The sequence below is a fragment of the Oncorhynchus mykiss genome, chromosome 12, assembly GCF_013265735.2.
Source record: "Oncorhynchus mykiss isolate Arlee chromosome 12, USDA_OmykA_1.1, whole genome shotgun sequence".
Lineage (NCBI taxonomy): Eukaryota > Metazoa > Chordata > Actinopteri > Salmoniformes > Salmonidae > Oncorhynchus > Oncorhynchus mykiss.
The window spans coordinates 15996890-16022368 of record NC_048576.1 but is presented as its reverse complement, the minus strand read 5'-3'; the positions used below and the strand labels follow the sequence as shown (position 1 = coordinate 16022368).

General features: G+C 42.2%; 1 protein-coding gene across 4 annotated transcripts; it reads right to left on the bottom strand.

Annotated features, from left to right (window-relative positions):
- Positions 1–763: 763 nt before the first annotated feature.
- fam169ab (family with sequence similarity 169 member Ab) lies at positions 764–25056 on the bottom strand. 4 transcript variants are annotated; one of them, XM_021622773.2, is made up of 13 exons: positions 24845–25056; positions 12892–13028; positions 12708–12807; positions 12370–12455; positions 11476–11647; positions 9724–9903; positions 4621–4737; positions 4230–4333; positions 3941–3983; positions 3703–3814; positions 3460–3586; positions 3009–3164; positions 764–2809 (listed from the first exon to the last, which is right to left on the bottom strand). In XM_021622773.2, the coding sequence occupies exons 1-13, from the start codon at positions 25053–25055 to the stop codon at positions 1976–1978; spliced, it is 2379 nt and encodes a 792-aa protein (XP_021478448.2). In that variant the 5' UTR covers position 25056; the 3' UTR covers positions 764–1975. The 4 variants fall into 4 exon arrangements, with proteins under 4 accessions (XP_021478448.2, XP_036792928.1, XP_036792929.1 ...); XM_036937033.1 differs by lacking the exon at positions 24845–25056 and adding an exon at positions 24718–24776; XM_036937034.1 differs by lacking the exon at positions 24845–25056 and adding an exon at positions 24648–24742.
- Positions 25057–25479: the final 423 nt, after the last annotated feature.

Sequence of the window (25479 nt, the reverse complement as noted above, 5' to 3'; positions counted from 1 at the left end):
TTGGCAAATTCGCCACTGGCGCCCTGTGCTCTTTACAGATTAAATCAGGTTCACACTGAGCACATGTGACAGATGTGACAGAGTCTGGAGACGCCGTAGGAGAACGTTCTGCTGCCTGCAACATCCTCCAGCATGACCGGTTTGGCGGTGGGTCAGTCATGGTGTGGGGTGGCATTTCTTTGGGGGGCCGCACAGCCCTCCATGTGCTCGCCAGAGGTAGCCTGACTGCCATTAGGTACCGAGATGAGATCCTCAGACCACTTGTGAGATCATATGCTGGTGCGGTTGGCCCTGGGTTCCTCCTAATGCAAGACAATGCTAGACCTCATGTGGCTGGAGTGTGTCAGCAGTTCCTGCAAGACGAAGACATTGATGCTATGGACTGGCCCACCCGTTCCCCAGACCTGAATCCAATTGAGCACATCTGGGACATCATGTCTCGCTCCATCCACCAACGCCACGTTGCACCACAGACTGTCCAGGAGTTGGCGGATGCTTTAGTCCAGGTCTGGGAGGAGATCCCTCAGGAGACCATCCGCCACCTCATCAGGAGCATGCCCAGGCGTTGTAGGGAGGTCATACAGGCACGTGGAGGCCACACACACTACTGAGCCTCATTTTGACGTCCAAATCCAGACCTCCATGGGTTGATACATTTGATTTCCATTGACAATTTTTGTGTGATTTTGTTGTCAGCACATTCAACTATGTAAAGAAAAAAGTATTTAATAAGAATATTTCATTCATTCAGATCTAGGATGTGTTATTGTAGTGTTCCCTTTATTTTCTGAGCAGTGTATTAACCCATAGCCATGGAACATAAACAGCCCACTGACAGATTCTGTTTTATCTTTGCCTCAACGTAACTTTACCAGTGAAGTGACACGGTCAATGACAGCATCAAATTCACGCAGAAATAGCTCAACTTGTGTAGCAAATTTGTGTTTCTAAACAGTGAATGTTGTGGCATTATACAACAGTGTATATAACAAAAATATCACCGGTACATAGTCACATTCACTTCAATTCTGCCATCATCTACTTGCTGTAATATACATATTTTACCCTTAAAATCAATACACTTGCAATTAAACATGCTATTAGATATAAGATCAAGTTTAAATTATAATCTTGAATTATACTTGGGCAAGAACAATAATAACCAAATCTATTTTTCCTATTCAAATTTCAGTTACTGGGTATATTCATAAAATACTATAGTTGTGTGTTTACACGTTTATATATCAATGTGCATGTGTGCGTCTGTGCCGTGCAACTTACATATTATAATTGCCGTTCATTCACAGCTTTTTCCTAAATAAAAAGTATTTCAGCACATCTGAAGAGATAAGACAACATGGAGAAAACCCCAGGTATTTTTGGAACATTTCATTCCTTAATACAAGTGACTGGTCATAAAACAGGGGGTGTAGGAAAACTGGTCTTCAAGAGCAACTGGGTCGGCTGGCTTTCATTGGAACAGAACTTCAATGACTGTATTTATCAAATGACTCCTCCAACATCTCCAAACTAAGGAGGTGCATTTCAACCCAAACTATTTAAATACTGTAAATAGTATAAATGTAACAACCACAGACTCAGTGTAGGACAAGGCTATTGGAAAAAATTTAACTGAGCTAGAGAATGAAAATCATCTTCAAATTACCACATCAGGCCTGTGAAACTCAATCTCAGTCAGTACCGAGTACAAGGCAATAAAAACATGAATAAAGTCAATTCTGAACATTAAAAATACTTCACATTGACTTATTGCAACAGAGAGTATTGAGTATTCATGTACTTAAACCTTTCATAAAACGACCTAAAGTAAAAATCTAAACAAAATCGTACAGAGATAATACATGTTCACTTTAGATGCCTTACAAACCCTAAAACCAGGTAGAAAACACCCCTTACTGCACACCTCTAAACATGTGTTTTGTGTGTGTTTTTATATATGCAACGTCTGCTGTGTTTAGATCTTGCTGCGTCGTTTCCCTTTGGCTTTCTTTGGAGCCTGGACCTGTCGGCTCTTCCTCCTCAATGCTCTCTGGTCAATCACTGGTGGATGCTCCTCTTCCTCCACCTCTTCCTCAGCCAAGCTCTTCTTTACAGCCCCCTCTTCCTCCTCTGTCGTTCCAGCTTCCTCCTCCTCTTCCTCCGTGACCTCCGGCTGCTCTATGCCCTGCTCCTCAGGCTCCATGATCACTCTGCTCAGTCTCTTAGATTTATGTTTAGGCACCGCCGCTTGGCCACTGCCTCTCCTCCAAAGGACCTTACCGTCACCACCCTCGTCTGAGCTCTCACTCTCTCCCTCCTCTTTCTCATCCTCTGTGGTTGTAACATTCTCCATCTCTTCTACCTCTTTCTTTTCGTCCCCTTTGACCTCTTCTCTTGCCTCCTCCGCTCCTTCTTCCTCTGTGAGAGGCTGGTTCTCTCCTTCCTCCGTAGGCTGGTAGGACAGGCCTGCTACCCCTACCTGGACCACTGTTTCCTGGCTACTGCTGTCCACTGTGATGGCCGCCTCCATGGATTTCTCCTCTTCCTTCACTGCTTTCTCCGCCCCTTCCTTTTCTCCCTCTACCTCCTCTCCTTCCATGGGTGTAGCTGCGGCCTCCTCTGGAGGTTCGCCTGCCTCCTCAATCACCTCCCCAGAGAGGGAGGGCTCTGCTGGGGCTGGCTCTGCAGGCGGAGGGGACTTCTCTGTAGCAGAGGCTGGTTCTTCTAACAGGAGAGGAGCCTCCTTCTCCACCACAGCTTCCGTCTCAGCCAATTCCTCTGATGCCACAGGAGCTGCATCTACGGTGTCCTGCAGAGGACAAAGAGAAAAAAGTAATGGCGAAAAACATATTCCTCAATTCCCTTTCTAACACATACTGTAGAAACATGTCCACAGTACAAATAGGAACTTTCCAACATCGAAAGGATCCTATTGTCTCATCTGTGAACCCCTTTCTCCAATAATGGCCCCATCTCACACATTCCAACTGAGGCATTGAAACACATACTTTAGCCTCAATGGAATCTTCCTCCTTCGTATCCTGCTCTTCCATTTCCACATCTTCCTCTGTCGTTCTGTTCTCCAGCACAGCATCAGGCTCTTGTGTGGCAACCTCTTCCTCCTCTCCCTGGTCATCAGTCAGTTCTCCTTTGACCTCAGCCTCCTGAGGATAGAAAAGCCACAACCAATGGTCAACGCCTCCTTTTCCTGATTAACCATACACTCTGTATGTAATGGCACTCTACTAACTATGAAGTGCACTACTTTTGACCAGGGCCCATAAGGAACAGGGTGCAATTTCTTGCGCAACAAGTGCGAAATACGCTATGATAGTGGCTGGTTATTCGCTAACAACAACCATAGTAACATAAAACAAAGACAAGCAACCCAGAACAGCCAAATGAACTGTTGTTTCCTAATGATGTATTCATCTTAAATCACGTCCGTCATCCTCTCACCTGAGCTTTGGCCTCCTCTATAGGGGACAGAGCAGCCTCTGCTTCTCCAGTCTCTGTCTCATCCCCCCCGCTTCCTTCCTCCTCCTCTCCCTCTACAGCTGTAGTGGTGGGCTCTGCCTCCTCCAATCTGAACACACAGTAAACCAGAGGTATTGTGATTTTCAGCCAATGGGAAGTTTTCATACATACATTTCATTAATACTTTGATGGATGTTGTTATTTCACTGAGACTCCTTGTCTAACCTGTTCATCTTCAGAGGCTGGCTCTCCTCCTCAGAGTCTTCCATCTCTTCTCTGCCACGCTTTTTAGGTCCACTACTCCAGGTATGTGTTGACACTGGTGTGCCCTCCAGGGCTAGAGTAACCATTTTCATTCCCATGTGTATTCACACAAAAAGACAGCATTTTATGTACTCAGAAACACCAAAATCTTTCTCATAGTTATTTATTTCAGGACTCAAGACTTCTCTGAGCTACTTACCTTCTATTAACTTGAGGGGCTTATTCAGCACCAAAACATCCTCCTAAAAAACAAGACCATATTAAATCCTCATTACTTGATTATATTGTCCCTACACAACTTAAATCTGACGTTTGAGGATATTCTTAAACTATAAACAACAAATACATCCACATAGCTCTTCAGGAGGCGAGAGACTAAGGAAACCCAACAGAATGGAGAGAGAATTTTTTTTAAAGAAAGACAAACAAGAACAAAGTTGGATAGATGAGACAGAGAGAGAGAGAGACAGACAGAGACAGAGACGTACGGTGATGTCCAGACAGCTGTCTGAGCCCTCTTCCATGTTGATGTCTGTGCTGTCCAGAGAGGCTGCTTGGTGATCTCCATTAGCCGTCACCACGGGAAGCACCACTTTATGGGAATCAGCACAACAATCAGAAGTCAATTACCAGTCATGTGAGAGTCTGGCCACTGTGTCTGACATCACTAAGACCCTACAGCACAGCTAATCGGGACTGCTATCATCCTGCTAAGGTCCAGATGGATGTTATGAATTGAGCTGCCGTCGCGTTTCCTATTCTTCATGACAGACAATCATATAGGTTCTACTTAACACATTTCTATCTGAAGGTACTGTAAACATCACATCCTCCTTGACAGGCCATTGGGTGTTAGATCTCCTGCTACTGTGTCCGTACCCTTCAGTGTTTTGATCTTGTTGGCCACTCTCTCTCTCTGGTAGGGTCCTCCCACTCCCTCTACCACCCACAGGAGGTCCTGGTCAGCTGGGTACCGACACAGATACTGGCCACACACTGCAGGTCAGGGAGAGATGATACACTTTGATTGACCAATTTATTTATTTAGGGGCTGCAAAGTTGTACAGTTATAGAGTACAGTAGAGAGGGGCAGAGAGAGAGAGAGAGAGAGCAAACTACTACTAACCTTCACACACACACACACACACACACACACACACAGTGAGAGCCTAGACAGTTCTTCAATAACTCACAATACCAAAAACTATAAAGAAGGTGTCAATTCGGCTACTAAAAACATCAAGTGCATACTCCAAAAAGCAGCATCAAAAGCACATTTGAGAAAACCAAAACATTGCAAAAGAAACAAAAAACTCAAATGTTTCTGAAATATGGTTTTATAACGAACGTAAAACAATTAGAAAACAAGCAGCCAAACAACCCAGGGCTAAGCTATGAATATTTACACTGAAACGCAATAAATTCATTTATACAAACAAGACACGATGAAATTGAAAACACAATTGACCAAAATCAGTTCTGGGACGTGTGGAACATTTTAAGCACGACAAAGCCACAATAATTAAACATACAAGATGAAGGAATTTGGAAAACTTATTTTGATAATCTATACAAAATCATCCCACAAAAAAACAGAACCAATTAGAAATTCAATTTTTTTTTTTACATCCTTGAATCAGTCATTAAAAACAACCAAAATCCATTAGATTACCCAATAACCCAACAAGAACTAAATGAAAAGCTCATATCTATAAGATCAAAGAAGGCTTGTGGTCGAGATAACAGCAGAAATGAAATGCTGAAGAACAGCACAACTGAGTTGCAAAATGCTGCGCTTAAACTGTTCAACATATTAACCTGTCTGCTTTCCTGATATCTGGAACCAGGGGCTCATCTCCCCTATCCACAAAAGTGGAGACAAATCAGACCCCAATAATTACAAGGAAATTTGTGAAAAAACAGCAACTTGGGAAAGGTTTTCTGTAGCATTTTGAACTCAAGAATTCAAAACTTCCATTAAGAAAAAAAAGGTAATAAGTAAAATGTCAAATTGGCTTTCTCCCCAACCACCGCACTACTGACCACATATACACCTTACACTCATTAATAAACACCACCTCACTACTGACCACATATACACCTTACACTCATTAATAAACACCACCTCACTACTGACCACATATACACCTTACACTCATTAATAAACACCACCGCACTACTGACCACATATACACCTTACACTCATTAATAAACACCACCTCACTACTGACCACATATACACCTTACACTCATTAATAAACACCACCGCACTACTGACCACATATACACCTTACACTCATTAATAAACACCACCTCACTACTGACCACATATACACCTTACACTCATTAATAAACACCACCGCACTACTGACCACATATACACCTTATACTCATTAATAAACACCACAACACTACTGACCACATATACACCTTACACTCATTAATAAACACCACCGCACTACTGACCACATATACACCTTATACTCATTAATAAACACCACAACACTACTGACCACATATACACCTTACACTCATTAATAAACACCACCTCACTACTGACCACATATACACCTTACACTCATTAATAAACACCACCGCACTACTGACCACATATACACCTTACACTCATTAATAAACACCACCGCACTACTGACCACATATACACCTTACACTCATTAATAAACACCACCTCACTACTGACCACACTTACACTCATTAATAAACACCACAACACTACTGACCACATATACACCTTACACTCATTAATAAACACCACCTCACTACTGACCACATATACACCTTACACTCATTAATAAACACCTCCGCACTACTGACCACATATACACCTTACACTCATTAATAAACACCACCGCACTACTGACCACATATACACCTTACACTCATTAATAAACACCACCACACTACTGACCACATATACACCTTACACTCATTAATAAACACCACCGCACTACTGACCACATATACACCTTACACTCATTAATAAACACCACCGCACTACTGACCACATATACACCTTACACTCATTAATAAACACCACCGCACTACTGACCACATATACACCTTACACTCATTAATAAACACCACCACACTACTGACCACATATACACCTTACACTCATTAATAAACACCACCGCACTACTGACCACACTTACACTCATTAATAAACACCACCGCACTACTGACCACATATACACCTTACACTCATTAATAAACACCACCTCACTACTGACCACACTTACACTCATTAATAAACACCACCGCACTACTGACCACATATACACCTTACACTCATTAATAAACACCACCACACTACTGACCACATATACACCTTACACTCATTAATAAACACCACCGCACTACTGACCACATATACACCTTACACTCATTAATAAACACCACCGCACTACTGACCACATATACACCTTACACTCATTAATAAACACCACCTCACTACTGACCACACTTACACTCATTAATAAACACCACCGCACTACTGACCACATATACACCTTACACTCATTAATAAACACCACCGCACTACTGACCACATATACACCTTACACTCATTAATAAACACCACCGCACTACTGACCACATATACACCTTACACTCATTAATAAACACCACCTCACTACTGACCACATATACACCTTACACTCATTAATAAACACCACCGCACTACTGACCACATATACACCTTACACTCATTAATAAACACCACAACACTACTGACCACATATACACCTTACACTCATTAATAAACACCACCGCACTACTGACCACATATACACCTTACACTCATTAATAAACACCACCGCACTACTGACCACATATACACCTTACACTCATTAATAAACACCACCGCACTACTGACCACATATACACCTTACACTCATTAATAAACACCACCGCACTACTGACCACATATACACCTTACACTCATTAATAAACACCACCTCATTACTGACCACACTTACACTCATTAATAAACACCACCGCACTACTGACCACATATACACCTTACACTCATTAATAAACACCACCTCACTACTGACCACACTTACACTCATTAATAAACACCACCGCACTACTGACCACATATACACCTTACACTCATTAATAAACACCACCGCACTACTGACCACATATACACCTTACACTCATTAATAAACACCACAACACTACTGACCACATATACATACACCTTACACTCATTAATAAACACCACCGCACTACTGACCACATATACACCTTACACTCATTAATAAACACCACAACACTACTGACCACATATACACCTTACACTCATTAATAAACACCACCGCACTACTGACCACATATACACCTTACACTCATTAATAAACACCACCGCACTACTGACCACATATACACCTTATACTCATTAATAAACACCACCTCACTACTGACCACATATACACCTTATACTCATTAATAAACACCACCTCATTACTGACCATATATACACAAACTAATTAATAAACACCACCTCACAACTGACCACATATACAAACACCCCCTCACCACTGAACATATATACACACACAAATGAATAAACAAGTCCACCCCCCAAAAAACAAGGCAAAATCTCGAATTGCTTTATTGACTTTAAAAAAACATTTGATTCTATTTGGTACGAAGGGCTATTCTACAAAATTCTCCAAAGTGGGCTTGGTGGTTCAGGTGTATGACTTAATAAAATGTATGTACACAGAAAACAAGTGTGCAATAAAAATCAAAAACCAAAGAACAGAATTATTTTCACAACGTCGAGGTGTGAGACAAGGCTGCAGTTTGAGTCCAAATCTGTTCAACATGTATATCAATGAATTAGCAGACATGTTGGTCCAGTCTCCAGCCCCAGGACTCACACTATTTGACACAGAGGTGAAATACCTGCTATATGCTGATGACTTGGTACTTCTATCACCAACCAAAGAAGGTCTTCAACAGAACCTTAACATTCTAGAGCAATATTGCCATAAATTGGGCCCTGGCAGTAAATAAAAAAACAAAATGAAAATCATGATTTTCCTGAAAAAAACCAGGATGTCAGACACAGAAATATAAATTTGTCCTGAACAACAACAATTGAACACACAAAAAATTACTCGTACCTTGGTCTGACCATATCTGCATCGGGAGACTTTAATATGGCAGTGAATGCATTCAAAGAAAAAGCAGACACAGCGCATTGTACGCAATAAAAATGAAATTACTCAAAATCAACATCCCAATTAGAATGTGGACCAAAATATTTGACAGTGTAATCCTACCAATAGCTCTTTACAGAAGTGAGGTTTGGGGCCCACTCAATAAACTGGACTTTACAATGTGGGACAAACATCCAATTGAATCCCTACATGCAGAATTCTGTCTGAAAATTCTACAAGTCCAGAGAAATACACCAACTAATGCGTGTCGGGCAGAACTGGGCCTCTTTCCAGTGGTAATGAAAATACAGAAAATATCAATTTTTTTGGCTACATCTAAATTCAAGTCCAAATTCAAGTCTGCAATTTAAAAGCACTTCAAACCCAAACTGATCCACAAAGAATTTGAAAACATCCCCGATTTTGGTAAACTCCCATATCAACTGGGTGAAATACCACAGTGTGCCATCACAGCAGCAATATTCATGGCCTGTTGCCACAAGAAAAGGGCAACCAGTGAAGAACAAACACCATTGTAAATACAACCCATATTTATGTTTATTTTCCATTTTGTACATTTTGTAATCATTTGCACATCGTTACAACACTGTATACATACACAAATAACATCTGTAATGTCTTTATTCTTTTGGAACTTCTATGAGTGTAATGTTTAATGTTCATTTCACTTTTGTATATTATTCTACTTCACTTGCTTTGGCAATGTTAACACATGTTTCCCATGCCAATAAAACCCATTGAATTGAATAGATAGACTACTACCACTAACCTTTATACATGGTTAGAGAGAGAGGGTACTTCAGGCCGAGCTGGTCATCTTTGAAAGAGTCCACAAAGTCCTCCAGCATCTGCAGACCATGACTGTTTCCACGATGACACTTCCTGACAAAGATGGAGTCCATAACAGGCAGCTGGTAGCGTTGGGTCACAAAGCCATTACACAAGCTGTCTGGAGAGAGAGGAAGAGATTCTGTTAATTCATGTCTTGAAAGTAGAGGTTGACCGATTAAAATCGGAATGGCTGAATAATTAGGGCCGATTCCAAGTTTTCATAATCGGAAATCGGTATTTTTGGACACCGATTTTGTCAATTTTTTTTTTACATTTACGCCTTTATTTAACCTTTATTTAACTAGGCAAGTCAGTTAAGAACACATTCTTATTTTCAATGACGGCCTAGCAACGGTGGTTTAACTGCCTTGTTCAGGGGCAGAACGACAGATTTATACCTTGTCAGCTCGGGGGATACAATCTTGCAACCTTACAGTTAACTAGTCCAACGCAATAATGACCGTTGCACTCCACAGGGAGACTGACTGCCTGTTACGCGAATGCAGTAAGCCAAGGTAAGTTGCTAGCTAGCATTCAATTTCTTATAAAAAACAATCAATCATAATGACTAGTTAATTACACATGGTTGATGGTATTACTAGATATTATCTAGCGTGTCCTGCGTTGCGTATAATCTGACTAGGCATACAAGCATACAAGTATCTAAGTATCTGACTGAGCGGTGGTAGGCAGAAGCAGGCGCGAAACATTCATTCAAACAGCACTTTCGTGCCTTTTGCCAGCAGCTCTTCGTTGTACATCATGCATTGCGCTGTTTATGACTTCAAACCTATCAACTCCCAAGATGAGGCTGGTGTAACCGAAGTGAAATGGCTGGCTAGTTAGCGCGCACTAATAGTGTTTCAAACGTCACTCGCTCTGAGCCTTGGGGTGGTTGTTTCCCTTGCTCTGCATGGGTAACGCTGCTTCGAGGGTGGCTGTTGTCGTTGTGTTCCTGGTTCGAGCCCAGGTAGGAGCGAGGAGAGGGACAGAAGCTATACTGTTACACTGGCAATACTAAAGTGCCTATAAGAACATCCAATAGTCAAAAGTTAATGAAATACAAAGGGTATAGAGGGAAATAGTCCTATAATTCCTATAATAACTACAACCTAAAACTTCTTACCTGGGAATATTGAAGACTCGTGTTAAAAGGAACCACCAGCTTTCATATGTTCTCATGTTCTGAGCAAGGAACTGAAACGTTAGCTTTCTTACATTGCACATATTGCACTTTTACTTTCTTCTCCAACACCTTGTTTTTACATTATTTAAACCAAATTGAACATGTTTCATTATTTATTTGAGGCTAAATTGATTTTATTGGTGTATTATATTAAGTTAAAATAAGTGTTAATTCAGTATTGTTGTAATTGTCATTATTACAAATAAATCGGTATCGGCTTTTTTGGTTCTCCAATATCCGGTATCGGTGTTGAAAAATCATAAATCGGTCAACCTCTACTTGAAAGTATGCTATAATTGATTGAGACATGATTGACTAATTCTATGTATAAAGTCTGTCATTATAGTAATCATCTTCAGGAGGTTAAGGGTCACAGACAGCCTTGTGTAAGTTAAGGGTACTGTCCAGTGCCAACTCTCCAGCTAACTTCACCTATCAAATAAGACCAGTATGGTTTGAAACCAAAGATGACCGCTACCAGTGACAGTTTGACCAGACAAAAACCTTTGGGTTTGACAGAGTAGAAACCGACAGCGTGTCCATCCTTCCAAAGGAGCTTGGCGAAGTGGTTCTGTCCGTGGCACAGGAAGGGCACCTCAGGTTTGTCTATCTCACCCACGCGGTACACGATACGGTTCAGAATGTACAGGACGATCCTCTCACCAAGACTCCTCACCTGGGACACACACACAGATAAAGACTGTCACTTAATGAAATGTTAAGGTAACACACACACAACTCTCCTTTGAAGTTTTTACATGAAACACACTGAACACACTTTCCTCTCTGCTCAATTGACATGCACTCTAGTAGGACATAGTACCTTGGCTTAGTACATGGCATAAGTAGTCTTTCACCTCCTACGTAAATGTTGGAAGTGACAGCTCTGTAGCTTTGCCAAACAGAAACTGACAATTAACTGTGGGTTTGGATCATGACCCTGAACACTGCTCCTAGTTTTCTACCACCGTAACACACTTCCCACCAGTATGTATGTGTGTCTGTCTGTACATGTGCACGCTGTGTGTTTCTCTATTGTTCGATGCTAATCAGAACCATTTGCTGGGCAAACTGACAGAAACACACACACGCAACACATGCAGAGGTTGAGATTCTGTTCAAAACAATGTCATTATGCATTTCATTGGGTTGATAAACATGCCAGGTTAGTTTGTGTCTGTGTGCTCTCAGTCATGTTGTTGTAGGATCCTGTGTGTCCTCCCTCATATCCCATCAGACTGAGCCTCTCCTCACACCAGATAGACAAACCCAATATCCTACCTCTACAGAGTCAGTTTGTGACACCTTGTGTTTGTGTGTTTCAATGTGCTAGCTTTATGTTTCTCGATGTGTCAACTCAACAATCATCTCGTGTTGTATGTATTGCAGTTTGTGAACCTTGAGGAGGCCAGTTCTGGAGGGGTCGGAGGTTCTGAGGATGTCCTCGACAGACCACCACTGACCCGCCAGAAACAAAGCTACCGCTGGAGAGAGAGAGAGAGAGACAGAGAATTAGAGTTAGATGAGTATGACATCTGGTTAGAATCCAAACGTGTCTCTGTAAAATATAAACCCCCAGACATTATGAAACTTTTCGATCTGATGTGTGTAAACTTGTAGCTTTAAATAAAATAGCTTACATCCATCTATGTGGTGGAAACGACCAGCTTACACTGACTGTATCAACGGACAGACAAGAGGCTAGAAACTCGTTCTGTGCTGAGGGAGGGATGTACCTGTGAGCTGGTCCTCTGGGGCGAACAGGGCCAGAATCTTATGCTTCAGGTCTCCTCCATAGATGGGAACAAAACCAACGTTACACAGACTGATACAGATCTGAGGGAGAGCCAGAGAGACATGGGGTTAGAGTCAATTAAACCAACCATGCATGTAGTACTGTAGGTGTGTTTGTGTGACTACCATTCTGTGGCTGGTCAGGGTAAAGCTCTCGGCCTTGTCGGGGATGATGTATCGTAGCTGGGTCATGTAGCCCTCTGCTGCCTGCTCCTCCTCCTCATGTCTCACTGATCCCAACACGTCCACAGGGAACTCCATCCCTACAGGGCAGGGGTCACATGTCAGTGGTCAGTGTCACTCAACATGCCAAACAAAATACACAAGTCTATCACGTCTATCACTAACACACAGGGAATTATTCCTTTTGCACAAGCAAAACTTGCCTTGTCCTCATCATACCCAAAATAAACCCAATCAATCCAAATGGAATCACACAATGTCCAATCAGACAAGGACTGCACAATAAAAAAAAAGCTTTTCTGATGTTACTATGAAATCAACACTTCAGTGACACTTCCAATGCTGCCCTCCCTGAAAGAAACAAACTGACTTATAGAACACCTATGGGTGTCTTAAATTCACGGTGAGCCAGAGTGTGTTCAGAGCTTGGTTAGATTGTCCCGTTTGTAATGTCAGAGCAGCTCTTGGAGCATTGGGTTCATCTGAGCATTTTGACCTCATAACGACAGTCAAGCATCCAAGCTAAGTGGCTAAAAGTTGGCTAGCTTACTAGCATTTCCAGACACAAATGAGAAAACACCTCACTCTGACCATTTTACTCACCCTAGCAGAGCTAGATGGGAGGTTATGTTATTTAGAGCATTGGTGACCAACTGTGCTGCTGACTGACGTTTTGGAAACGTTTACTGCCACCGGTCATATTCAGGGTACTGCACATTTGTAAATGCATCTATTATTCTGAGCTCTGGCACACTCCGATGAGAGTGCTCTGAAAATCAGAGTAGATAGCCAGAGTGAATTTACAAACGCACCCTACATATAAAACCCTCAACATGGACTACAAATAGGACATACCACTTCCATCCGTGGTCCTCCGTAGCTCAGTCGGTAGAGCACGGCACTTGTGGGTTCGATACCCGGGACCACCCATTGTAAAAATGTATGCACGCATGACTGTAAGTAAGTCGCTTTGGATAAAAGCGTCTGCTAAATGTCATATGCAGTGTATTCGGAACCTATTCAGACCGTGATTTTATCCACATTTTTCTTCTAAAATGTATTAAAATGTTTTTTTGCCCCCTCAATCTACACACAATACCCCGTAATGACAAAGCAAACACATGGTTTGTAGACATTTTTGCAAATGTATTAAAAATAACAAACTGAAATATCACATTTTATATTTATTCAGACCCTTTACTCAGTACTTTGTTGAAGCACCTTTGGCAGTGATTACAGCCTTGAGTCTTCTTGGGTATGAGGATACAAACTTGGCAAACCTGTATTTGGGGGGTTTCTCCCATTCTTCTCTGCAAATCCTCTCAAGCTCTGTCAGGTTAGATGGGGAGCATTGCTGCAGAGCTATTTTCAGGTCTCTCCAGAGATGTTAGATTGGGTTCAAGTCTGGGCTCTGGCTGGGCCACTCAAGGACATTCAGAAACTTTTCCCGAAGCCACTCCTGCATTCTCTTCGATGTGTGTTTAGGGTCGGTGTCCTGTTGGAAGGTGAACCTTTGCCCCAGTCTAAGGTCCTGAGCTCGCTGGAGCAGGTTTTCAATGTCTCTGTACTTTGCTCTGTTCATCTTTGCCTCGATCCTGACTAGTCTCTTGAGTCGCTGCTGCTGTAAAACATACCCACAGCATGATGATGCCACCACCATGCATCACTGTAGGGATGGTGCCAGGTTTCTTCCAGACCTGACACTTGGCATTCAGGCCAAAGAGTTCAATCTTGGTTTCATCAGACCAGAGAACAATGTTTCTCATTGTCAGAGTCCTTTAGGTGCCTCTTGGCAAACTCCAAGCAGGAGTGCCTTTTAATTATGTTTTTATAAAAAGGTACTCCTCCCCACATCTGTGCCTCAAAACAATCCTGTCTCTGAGCTCTACGGACAATTCTTTCGACCTCATGGCTTGGTTTTTGCTCTGGCATGCACTATCAACTGTGGGACCTTATATAGACAGGTGTGTGCCTTTCCAAATCATGTCCAATCAATTGAATTTACCACAGGTGGACTCCAATCAATTTGTAGAAACATCTCAACGATGATCAAATGGAAAAGACCGGGCTCTGGCTAGGCTACTCAAGGACATTCAGAGACTTGTCCCAAAGCCACTCCTGTGTTGTCTTGGCAGTGTGCTTAGGGTCGTTGTCATGTTGGAAGGTGAACCTTCACCCCAGTCTGAGGTCCTGAGCGCTCTGGAGCAGGTTTTCATCAAGGATCTCTCTGTACTTTGCTCCATTGATCTTTCCCTCGATCCTGACTAGTCTATTCCTCCAGGGGGTTAGAGATGGGGCCTGGTGGGTTAGAAAGCAGACTAACTGCTTCTCGCTCTCTGAATGAGTCTCCAAACCGGCAGTTGGGGAGGATTAAAATTAGAGAGAAGACTTGACTATCTACTGCCAATGTGCCCTTAAGCAAGTGTTGCTCTGCGGCTCACCCAGTGCTCTGTGTAAGTGACAGGAGCTAGAATATGGGACGTTGGTGGTAACCATAGTAAAAGATAAATGTTCTCTCGGAAAACAGATCTTTTGGATGTTACTGTGCTTCATGACATTACTGTGTAAACGTTAGTTACTTTGGGTGAGTGTCTTTTTCCCTATAGGCCGACTTGAGGCAGCCTTGAGCCCCCACTACCTTTCTAGGGCCCTAATAAAATATGCGATGCGGGGAACGTGGACGTAATCATGCAATACAGACATTAAAATGGAATTCAACAATATTCATAATTGCATTGAACTTAGTAGGGAATCAACTAAAAGTATTTAAAATTACATTTTGAATGATTCTGTACACTATACTTTCTTGTTTTGTCACAAACTGAAATTAGACAAATCAGAATTTTAGCAACCAGGAAATGACAGAGCGATATCTGCATAGTGCATCTAACTACAAAAAGTAGCCTATGCTTACCTGTCAGAATGATAGGATTATTTGCATCAGTCCAATGGGTATTTGTTTTGCAAATTCTACCATCACCTGTGCACTACAAAAACACTGCTAAACTACAGCCTTTTGCTGGTGCACACCGGAATTAAAATGGGTACTACACACAGACCTCAAAATTGGTTTCCTGATGTGGTTTAAAGGGATAAGTCTGTATTTTGGGTAATTCTCTACTTACCCAGAGTCAGACGGACTCATGGATACCATTTTTATGTCTCATCATGCAGTTTGAAGGAAGTTAAAAAAGGTAGCATATTGTTATCTTAGCTGGAAGTCTGTGGGTATCTACTTGCCAGCTCCCCTCAAAAGCAGGGAAAAAGACCTAACTACTAAAAAGCTGGGTGGTTAGCACTTGGTACTCACGGGTATTCTTTACAAGTATATATGAAATTAGAATATTTTGATTATAGTTGTTGGAAAAACATTTATTTTTGGAACTATTTTCTCAGAACTAAGCATTTCATTAATGCAATGTGATAGCTGGCACAAGGATAGGCTGTGCGCGAGTGTCAACATAGCTGGACAGTTTTGAATGAGTTTGCTAGATATCAAGTAAGCAAAGTTTGAGAGGAATACATCAATGATAAACCCCACAGAAGAAGAGTTAAGACTGCCATTGGTTATCCAAAGCAATATTTTTAACCTTGCAGCCGTGACTTTCAAACTTCAAGATTTCCACCGATCTAATGTCCATTGCTTGTGTTTCTTGGCCCAAGCAAGTCTCTTCTTACTCTTCGTCCTTTAGTAGTGGTTTCTGTGCACAATTTGACCATGGCCTGATTCACGCAGTCTCCTCTAAACAGTTGATGTTGAGATGTGTCTGTTACTTGAACTCTGTGAAGCATTTATTTGGGCTGCAATTTCTGAGGCTGGTAACTCTAATGAGTTTATCCTCTGCAGCAGAGTTAACGCTGGGTCTTCCTTTCTAGTGGTGGTCCTCATGAGAGCCAGTTTCATCATAGCGATCGATGGTTTTAGCGACTGCACTTGAAGTTTAAAGTTCTTGACATTTTCCAGATTAAGACATGAAGCTCAGTCAAAGTAATGATGGACTGTCATTTCTCTTTGCTTATTTGAGCTGTTCTTGCCATAACCCTATTTGATAAAAGACCAAGTCAATATTATCTTCTGTATACAACCCTTACCTTGTCACAACATCAACTGATTGGCTCAAACGCATTTTAGGAAATAAATTCCACAAATTAACAAGGCACACCTGTTAATTGAAATGCATTCCAGGTGACTACCTCACGAAGCTGGTTGAGAGAATGTCAAGAGTGTGCAAAGCTGTCAAGGCAAAGGGTGGCTATTTGAAGAATCTCAAATATATTTAGATTTATTTAACACTTTTGGGGTTACTACATGATTCTGTGTGTGTTATTTCATAGTTGATGTCTTCACTATCATTCCACAATGTAGAAAATAGTCAAATGAAAGAAAAACCCTTAAATGAGTTGGTGTGTCTAAACTTTTGACTGGTACTGGAACTCAGTAAAATCTTTGAAATTGTTGCGTTTATATTTTTTATTCAGTGAAGTTTGCTCAGAGTTTTTTTTTTTACCCAGAGACTATTATGAGAGTATAAAATTAACAAGCCAAGATGGGATGTTTCCTGTGGGATATAGCAGTCCCATCAATGGGCATTCAATGCACACCAGCACAAAGTGCAATGGGGGAAAGATGATAATATAACATTATCTGATGATTGAATTGTAGCTAGCTTTTCTCATGATAATATGTGATAGCCTGTCCACGAGAAAATGTACAGGCCTATCATCCGTTACATCTTTCTGAATGCTCAAATCCTAAGAATAGCAGGAGTACAACAAAATGACTAACAATGCTCTAAAAACTATGCTCTGTTCTTTTTTCATTATTCAAAATTGAGCGGTGCCATTATTTGTCTTTATTCAGCTTCATTCAACTACTTTCCTAAATAATTTTACAATTTCCACATGCTTGAGAAACAAATAAATTGACTTGACTTAGTGTTAGCTATGTAATAGATAACAGCATGCCACTAAAACAGAACAGCTATTATGACCTTCAAGTGTGTTCTCCTTTGTTTATTTCAAATGAATAAACATTTCCTGGTCCCCTTTTCCGTTATTTCTCACACAGGTTGAGATGGGAGACGTGCCTGCTGTGGACAGTCCACAAGGAAGGGACTCCATGTCTGCTGGAGTAAAAATCACATTCAGAACCAGAATAGAGGACAAGCCTCAGCCGTTGCTGGCAGGTACTCAAAATATGCCATCAATGTTCTGGTTTACACTTGTTGTCACGGGATGCAATCCTTGGCCTATCTAGACAGATATTCATGAGTCTGGTCAACATGTTCTGTCATATTGGGATGGTAATGCAATCATTGGGCCTGTCCAGACATCTATACTAACAAAAGGACAGGTAGCCTAATTGCCACTCCAGGATAGTTTGCTTGAGGGGGGGGGGGGGGGGGGGTCTTTGGGGGATGGTGTTTCCTTTCAAGTGATTTTAAGAGTGAAAACCAGAAAAAAAAACTGGGGGAAACAGATACCTGGAAAAACAAAACAGTAAGGACGAATTTTGGAAAAAATGAAAGGGAATCAGGGGAAAAAAAAGAATAGTGTCCTACCTTCCCTGCAGCTAGCTAGCTGTCTAGCTCTGCACTCTATCCCCCAAGCTCTTTTCTTCATCAGAATCATTTGGTTGCAACCAGTTTGAGCTGGCATGTGTCACTACTGCCTATTGCCTTGGAGGGCTCAGCGCCCCGCCTATATGATCCAAGTTTGAGGTAAACATGTCGATCTTGCACAAGGACACACAAACAACCCAACACCCACATCAGAAACACCAAACAACCCCACATTCACTCTCTCTAAACAGCGCCCCACCCACAGAACATTACCATGGCATTCCAGCCTGGAAATTCCAGACCTTTGCTGTATGTTCAGTTAGGGCAGGTTAACACCCCGGCCTGTGGTCCACTAGAACAGGGTGGAGGAGGGGTGTTAAAACCTGCCGTGTGTTCCTTTAGGTGTCCCCATGCTTCACATCTGACACAGTTTGTGCATATATTATGATGCCACTGATATTTTTGTTAATTTTGATCTCCGGTAAGGATATTTGTCATTTGTCTTCAGCTGTTCGTGCACACTATTTTTTCCCAAGGCAAACCAAATTTTGGTACCTGAAGTCTAATCCTCTTCATCAAATCAAAGTGTATTTGTCACGTGCGCCAATCTTACAGTGAAATGCTTACTTACAGGCTCTAACCAATGGTGCGGGAAAAAAAGGTATGTGTGTAGGTAAGTAAAGAAATAAAACAGTTGACATTTGAAAAAAAGAGTAGCTAGGCTATTTACAGACACCTGTTTGTCAGGCTTATTGAGGTAGTATGTACATGTGGGTATTGTTAAAGTGACTATGCATATATGATGAACAGAGAGTAGGAGAAGTGTAAAAAGAGGGGTTGGCGGGTGGTGGGACACAATGCAGATAGCCCGGTTAGCCAATGTGCGGGGAGCACTGGTTGGTCAGGCCAATTTAGGTAGTATGTACATGAATGTATAGTTAAAGTGACTATGCATATATGATAAAGAGAGAGTAGCAGCAGCGTAAGAGATGGGTTGGAGGGGTACACATGCAAATAGTCCGGGTAGCCATTTGGTTACCTGCTCAGGAGTCTTATGGCTTGGGGGTAAAAACTGTTGAGAAGTCTTTTTGTCCTAGACTTGGCACTCCGGTACTGCTTGCCATGTGGTAGTAGAGAGAACAGTCTATGACTGGGGTGACTGGGGTCTTTGACAATTTTTAGGGCCTTCCTCTGACACCGCCTGGTGTAGAGGTCCTGGTGGCAGGCAGCTTGGCCCCAGTGATGTACTGGGCCGTACGCACTACCCTCTGAAGTGCCTTGCGATCGGAGGCCGAGCAATTGCCGTACCAGGCAGTGATGTAAGCAGTCAGGATGCTCTCGATGTTGCAGCTGTAGAACCTTTTGAGGATCTCAGGACCCATGCCAAATCTTTTTAGTTTCCTGTGGGGGAATAGGCTTTGTTCGGCCCTCTTCACGACTGTCTCGTTCATTGGTCAACAGTACTTCCATGAAGTAAGTGTTTGTCGTCATTCAACGAGAGGACTGCAAATGTTTTCACTTGAGAAATACTGCACCAAACATCTTATTTCGAAGTAAAATTGCACGACTGAGCTCCTTGGCAAAACCCTCAAAACTGTCATGAATAGTCGGAATGAATTATCTTAGATTAATTCCGACTATTTTGAGGAAGTACATACAGGCTACAACGTCTCAAGACGGACAAACCGTACTACTGTGTTTTTTTTATTTTTCTTTTAAGGGTGTATACGTTCGGTTCAGTAACAGAGTTGGGCTTGGCACCAGCCGAACCAAAACATGCAGAAGCCTTTAGGCCAGGGTGGCGGTGTGGTGTTAACACCTGCCCTACTGACATTTTGTGTTGCTCCTGGTTTCTACCATGTTACACACTACTGTCACACCAGCGAAATGGGAGTTAGGCAGAGTTTATATCCCTCGTTAACTATAGTAGGTTCTTCTTTTCTCAATATGTTGAGGAAAACCTACCGTTGTTCTTGTATGGAGCTGGACGCCAAAATGGGGAAGAACTGTGTGTAAGTGATTGTATGCAGTGTAGTATGTGAACTCATATGAGACTTTCATCTTCATATCAGCAGAGACCAAAATAACACCACACTAATGACACGAAAACAGCCAATCCAAATTGGCCATCAGGAACATCCAAATAGAAATAAAAGCTCAGAGTATGCCTATCAAATGCACAAACTGTACATACATTGCCTTCGGAAAGTATTCAGACCCCTTAACTTTTTGTTACGTTACAGCCTAAGTCTAAAATTGATGAAATGAACAAAAAACATCCTCTGCAATCCACACACAATACCCCATAACAACAAAGCAAAAACAGGTTGAGAAATGTTACGCAAATGTATAAAAAATGCTAAATCTGAAATACCTTATTTACATAAGTATTCAGACCCTTTGATATGAGACACGAAATTGAGCTCAGGTGCATTCTGTTCCCATTGATCATCCTTGAGACGTTTCTACAACTTGATCGGAGTCCATCTGTGTTAACTTAAATTGGACATGATTTGGAAAGGCACACCTGTCTATATAAAAAGGTCCCACAGTTGACAGTGCATGTCAGAGCAAAATCCAAGCCATGAGGTGGAAGGAATTGTTCATAGAGCTCCAAGAGAGGATTGTGTTGAGGCACAGATCTGGGGACGGGCTTCCAGCATTCTTAAATGGAAGAAATGTGTAAACACCAAGACTCTTCGTAGAGCTGGAAGCCCAGCCAAACTGATCAATCGGGGGAGAAGGGCCTTGGTCAGGGAGGTGACAAACAAGGTCAACACTCTGACAGCACTCTAGAGTTCCCCTGTGGAGATGGGAGAACCTTCCAGGAGGACAACAATCTCTTGAACTCTCTACCAAATAAGGCCTTTATGGTAGAGTGGCCACTCCTCAGTAAAAGCCACACGACAGCCCGCTTGGAGTTTGCCAAAAGGCACCTAAAGGACACTCAGACCATGTGAAACAAGATTCTGTGGTCAAACTGAAACCAAAATTGAACCGTTTGGCCTGAATGCCCAGCATCACATCTGAAGGAAACCTGGAACCATCCCTACGGTGTAGCATGGGTGGCAGCATCATGCTGTGGGGATGTTTTTCAGCGGCAGTGACTGGGAGACTCGTCAGGGTCGAGGCAAAGCTGAATGGAGCAAAGTACAGAAAGATCCTTTATGAAAACCTGCTCCAGAGCGCTCAGGACCTGACTGGGGCAAAGGTTGACCTTCCAACAGGACAATGACCCACAGCAACGACAACACAGGAGTGGCTTCACGACAAGCTTCCTAATGTCCTTGAGTGGCCCAGCCAGAGCCCGGACTTGAACCTGATCGAACATCTCTGAAGAGACCTGAAAATAGCTATGCAGCGACGCTCCCCATCCAACCTGACAGAGCTTGAGCAGATCTGCAGAGAAGAATGGGAGAAACTCCCCAAATACATGTGTGCCAAGCTTTTAGCATCCTACCCAAGAAGACTCGAGGCTGTAATCACTGCCAAAGGTGCTTTAACAAAGTACTGAGTAAAGGGTCTGAATACTTACGTTTTTTTTAATATATATACATTTGTAAACATTTCTAAAAACCTGTTTTTGCTTTTTCATTATGGGGTATTGTGTGTAGATTGATGAGAAAAACTTTAATCAATTTTAAAATAAGGCTGTAACCTAACAAAATGTGTGTGTGGGGGGGGGGGGGGGGGGGGATCAGGGGGTCTGAATACTTTCCGAAGGCACTGTACCCGCTGTAGTTAACCCTTGGCTCACACTACGTGTGTGTGTGTGTCCGGCTGTACATGCGTGTGTGCGCGTGTAGCATACAGTTGAAGTCGGAAGTTTACATACCTTTGCCAAATACATTTAAACTCAGTTTTTCACAATTCCTGACATTTAATCCTAGTAAAAATTCCCTGTTTTAAGTCAGTTAGGATCATCCCTTTATTTTAATAATGTGAAATGTCAGAATATTTGTAGAGAGAATTATTTATTTCAGCTTTTATTTCTTTCATCACATTCCCAGTGGGTCAGAAGTGTACATACACTCAATTAGCATTTGATAGCATTGCCTTCAAATTGTTTAACTTGGGTCAAACGTTTTGGGTAGCCTTCCACAAGCTGCCCACAATAAGTTGGGTGAATTTTGGCCCATTCCTCCTGACAGAGCTGGTGTAACTGAGTCAGGTTTGTAGGCTGTGGTGTCCCATGGTGTTTATACTTGCATACTATTGTTTGTACAGATGAATGTGGTACCTTCAGGCGTTTGAAAATAGGCCTTGAAATACATCCACAGCTACACCTTCAATTGACTCAAATTATGTGAATTAGCCTATCAGAAGCTTCTAAAGCCATGACATAATTTTTTGGCATTTTCCAAGCTGTTTAAAGGCACAGTCAACTTAGTGTATGTAAACTTCTGACCCACTGGAATTGTGATACAGTGAATTATAAGTGAAATAATCTGACTGTAAACAATTGTTGGAAAAATCACTTGTGTCATGCACAAAGTATTTGTCCTAACCGTCTTGCCAAAGCTCTAGTTTGTTAACAAGAAATTTGTGGAGTGGTTGAAAAACGAGTTTTAATGACTCCAACCAAAGTGTATGTAAACTTCCCAACATAAACTGTACATTACCTAATGATGGTAATAGTAATAGGGGTAGTGCAGGAAACAGACACCCAATCGGGGCCTCAGAGCTGGCTCCTAGGTACGTATACAATGTGTGATGTCACAGCAGATGTAGGATTACCCACCACAGTAAATACTGTGTGTGTGCACTCAGACAGGCAAATGTGGAGGTGCAAAATCAAGGAGCAATTTAGCTTGTTTCAATATACACACATATACAGAGTTATAGAATAAAATATGCTTGCTGTAACATAATGGATTGCTTTCCATACATATTCTCACACACCCCTTCTCTGGGAGATAGATAGCTGATAAGTGTGTTTTCAATCAATCATGTTTTTAATTTTATTTAATATTTATTTAACCGTCATGTCTGACGAAGCGTAATATTCTTCATCCAAACCTTTACCCTCTATTCCCCCGCTGGTCTCTACTCTACCCCACATACAGCCTCCTCTGGCTGGGTAGTGGTAGGGCCAGCTCAACCCTATGGGTCTTCCCTCTACCCCACATACAGCCTCCTCTGCCTGGGTAGTGGTAGGGCCAACTCAACCCTATGGGTCTTCCCTCTACCCCACATACAGCCTCCTCTGGGTGGGTAGTGGTAGGGCCAGCTCAACCCCACATACAGCCTCCTCTGGCTGGGTAGTGGTAGGGCCAGCTCAACCCTATGGGTCTCCCCTCTACCCCACATACAGCCTCCTCTGGCTGGGTAGTGGTAGGGCCAGCTCAACCCTATGGGTCTCCCCTCTACCCCACATACAGCCTCCTCTGGCTGGGTAGTGGTAGGGCCAGCTCAACCCCACATACAGCCTCCTCTGGCTGGGTAGTGGTAGGGCCAGCTCAACCCTATGGGTCTTCCCTCTACCCCACATACAGCCTCCTCTGGCTGGGTAGTGGTAGGGCCAGCTCAACCCTATGGGTCTTCCCTCCCACCCATAGAGACTCTGGGCTATAGTTAAAATATTACATAGATATAAGCAACATACTAATGTGTTTGTCTGTTCTGACCGCCGGGGGGGGGGGGGGGGATATTGCTACACCACTGTAACCTACTGTGAACTACCGCAAACAGTGCAACGAAGTAAACAATATATTAATATCAAGAAATAAGATGGTCTTGTCGAGGTCCTTGTTAAATAAATGTTTTAAAAAGTCGAACCTAATAACGCACAAACACATCAACTGTACGATCTCTAATAAAGTAGGTTACATGTGCAAGAGTAGGAGGGGGCGTGGTGGTATAGGGCATACTCAGCAAAAACTTGCCACTACATATATCGAAGTTCATCAAGCAAACACTATGCGAAATGCAATATTGCCTAGTAACCCAGGTGAAGTGAACAATAACTTTGTATAAAATGTTAAGAGATTCCTCATTCCCCACAGCACACCTCACCCTGATACTCAAGATTTCATTCCCAAATTCCTGACCGTGCTCTTGGATGCCGCGGCTAGTGAAAACACAGGCCCTATCCAAACATATTTGACCAAACAAATGTTTAACATAAACAACACCTACATGTATATAAAAGAGAATGTAAGCTGTTCTTAGCGAGCCTTCCTGTAATCCTGTCCAAAGTGATGCTTACTCATCAGCAGGGCCGAACCAGCGCCAGCACCGAACATCCATCCCACGCAGCGTGTTTCAGGGCTCCAAGCACTCCGGCAATCTCCAATATAAAATACACTGTGCACGTGAAATGATAGGAAACTCACCTAATCCTGTTGATGACACGTAGGCTGTTTCTTTGACTTCTTTTGGATAAACTATAGGTTTTATTTCTTGAATGTTTTCAAAAGCACACAAGCCTCCGTTGCTAGCTTGTCCTAGCCTGTTAACACTGCGTACGCTCTCAGTGGTGTGTGCATTGCCTGCTGGGACAGAGAGAATTTGCCAGATCGCGCAAGGCAAACGTTCCACCAACATAACCAACCAGGGACCACAGTAAGACAGGCCTACTCAAATATTTATTTAGAACATTATGAGAGAAAAGTACATGATTATAGTTATTTATAGTGGCTTATATCTCTTGATATATAACTTGATTTGCAATCACTCTGATATCCTAAAAACATTTATTTTAAGTAATCCTAGGCTACATATCGTTTATTCACATACGTGTGTGTGTTATACTGGTGCTTTATAAATCCACAAAGCAATGAACAGTAGATAGAGTCAAAGCGTTAAGAAACATCTTCTCTTCCGTTTTCAGACGAGCAACAAAGGTAGCCTTTAGGCTAGGCTACAAGGTATGGAGCCTTACATCAAAGTGGTCTGTCCTGTGTCCCACATAGGTTTAAGGAGTACAGTAAATGGTTGCAAACACATATTTTGCAGTTGTTATCCCGAG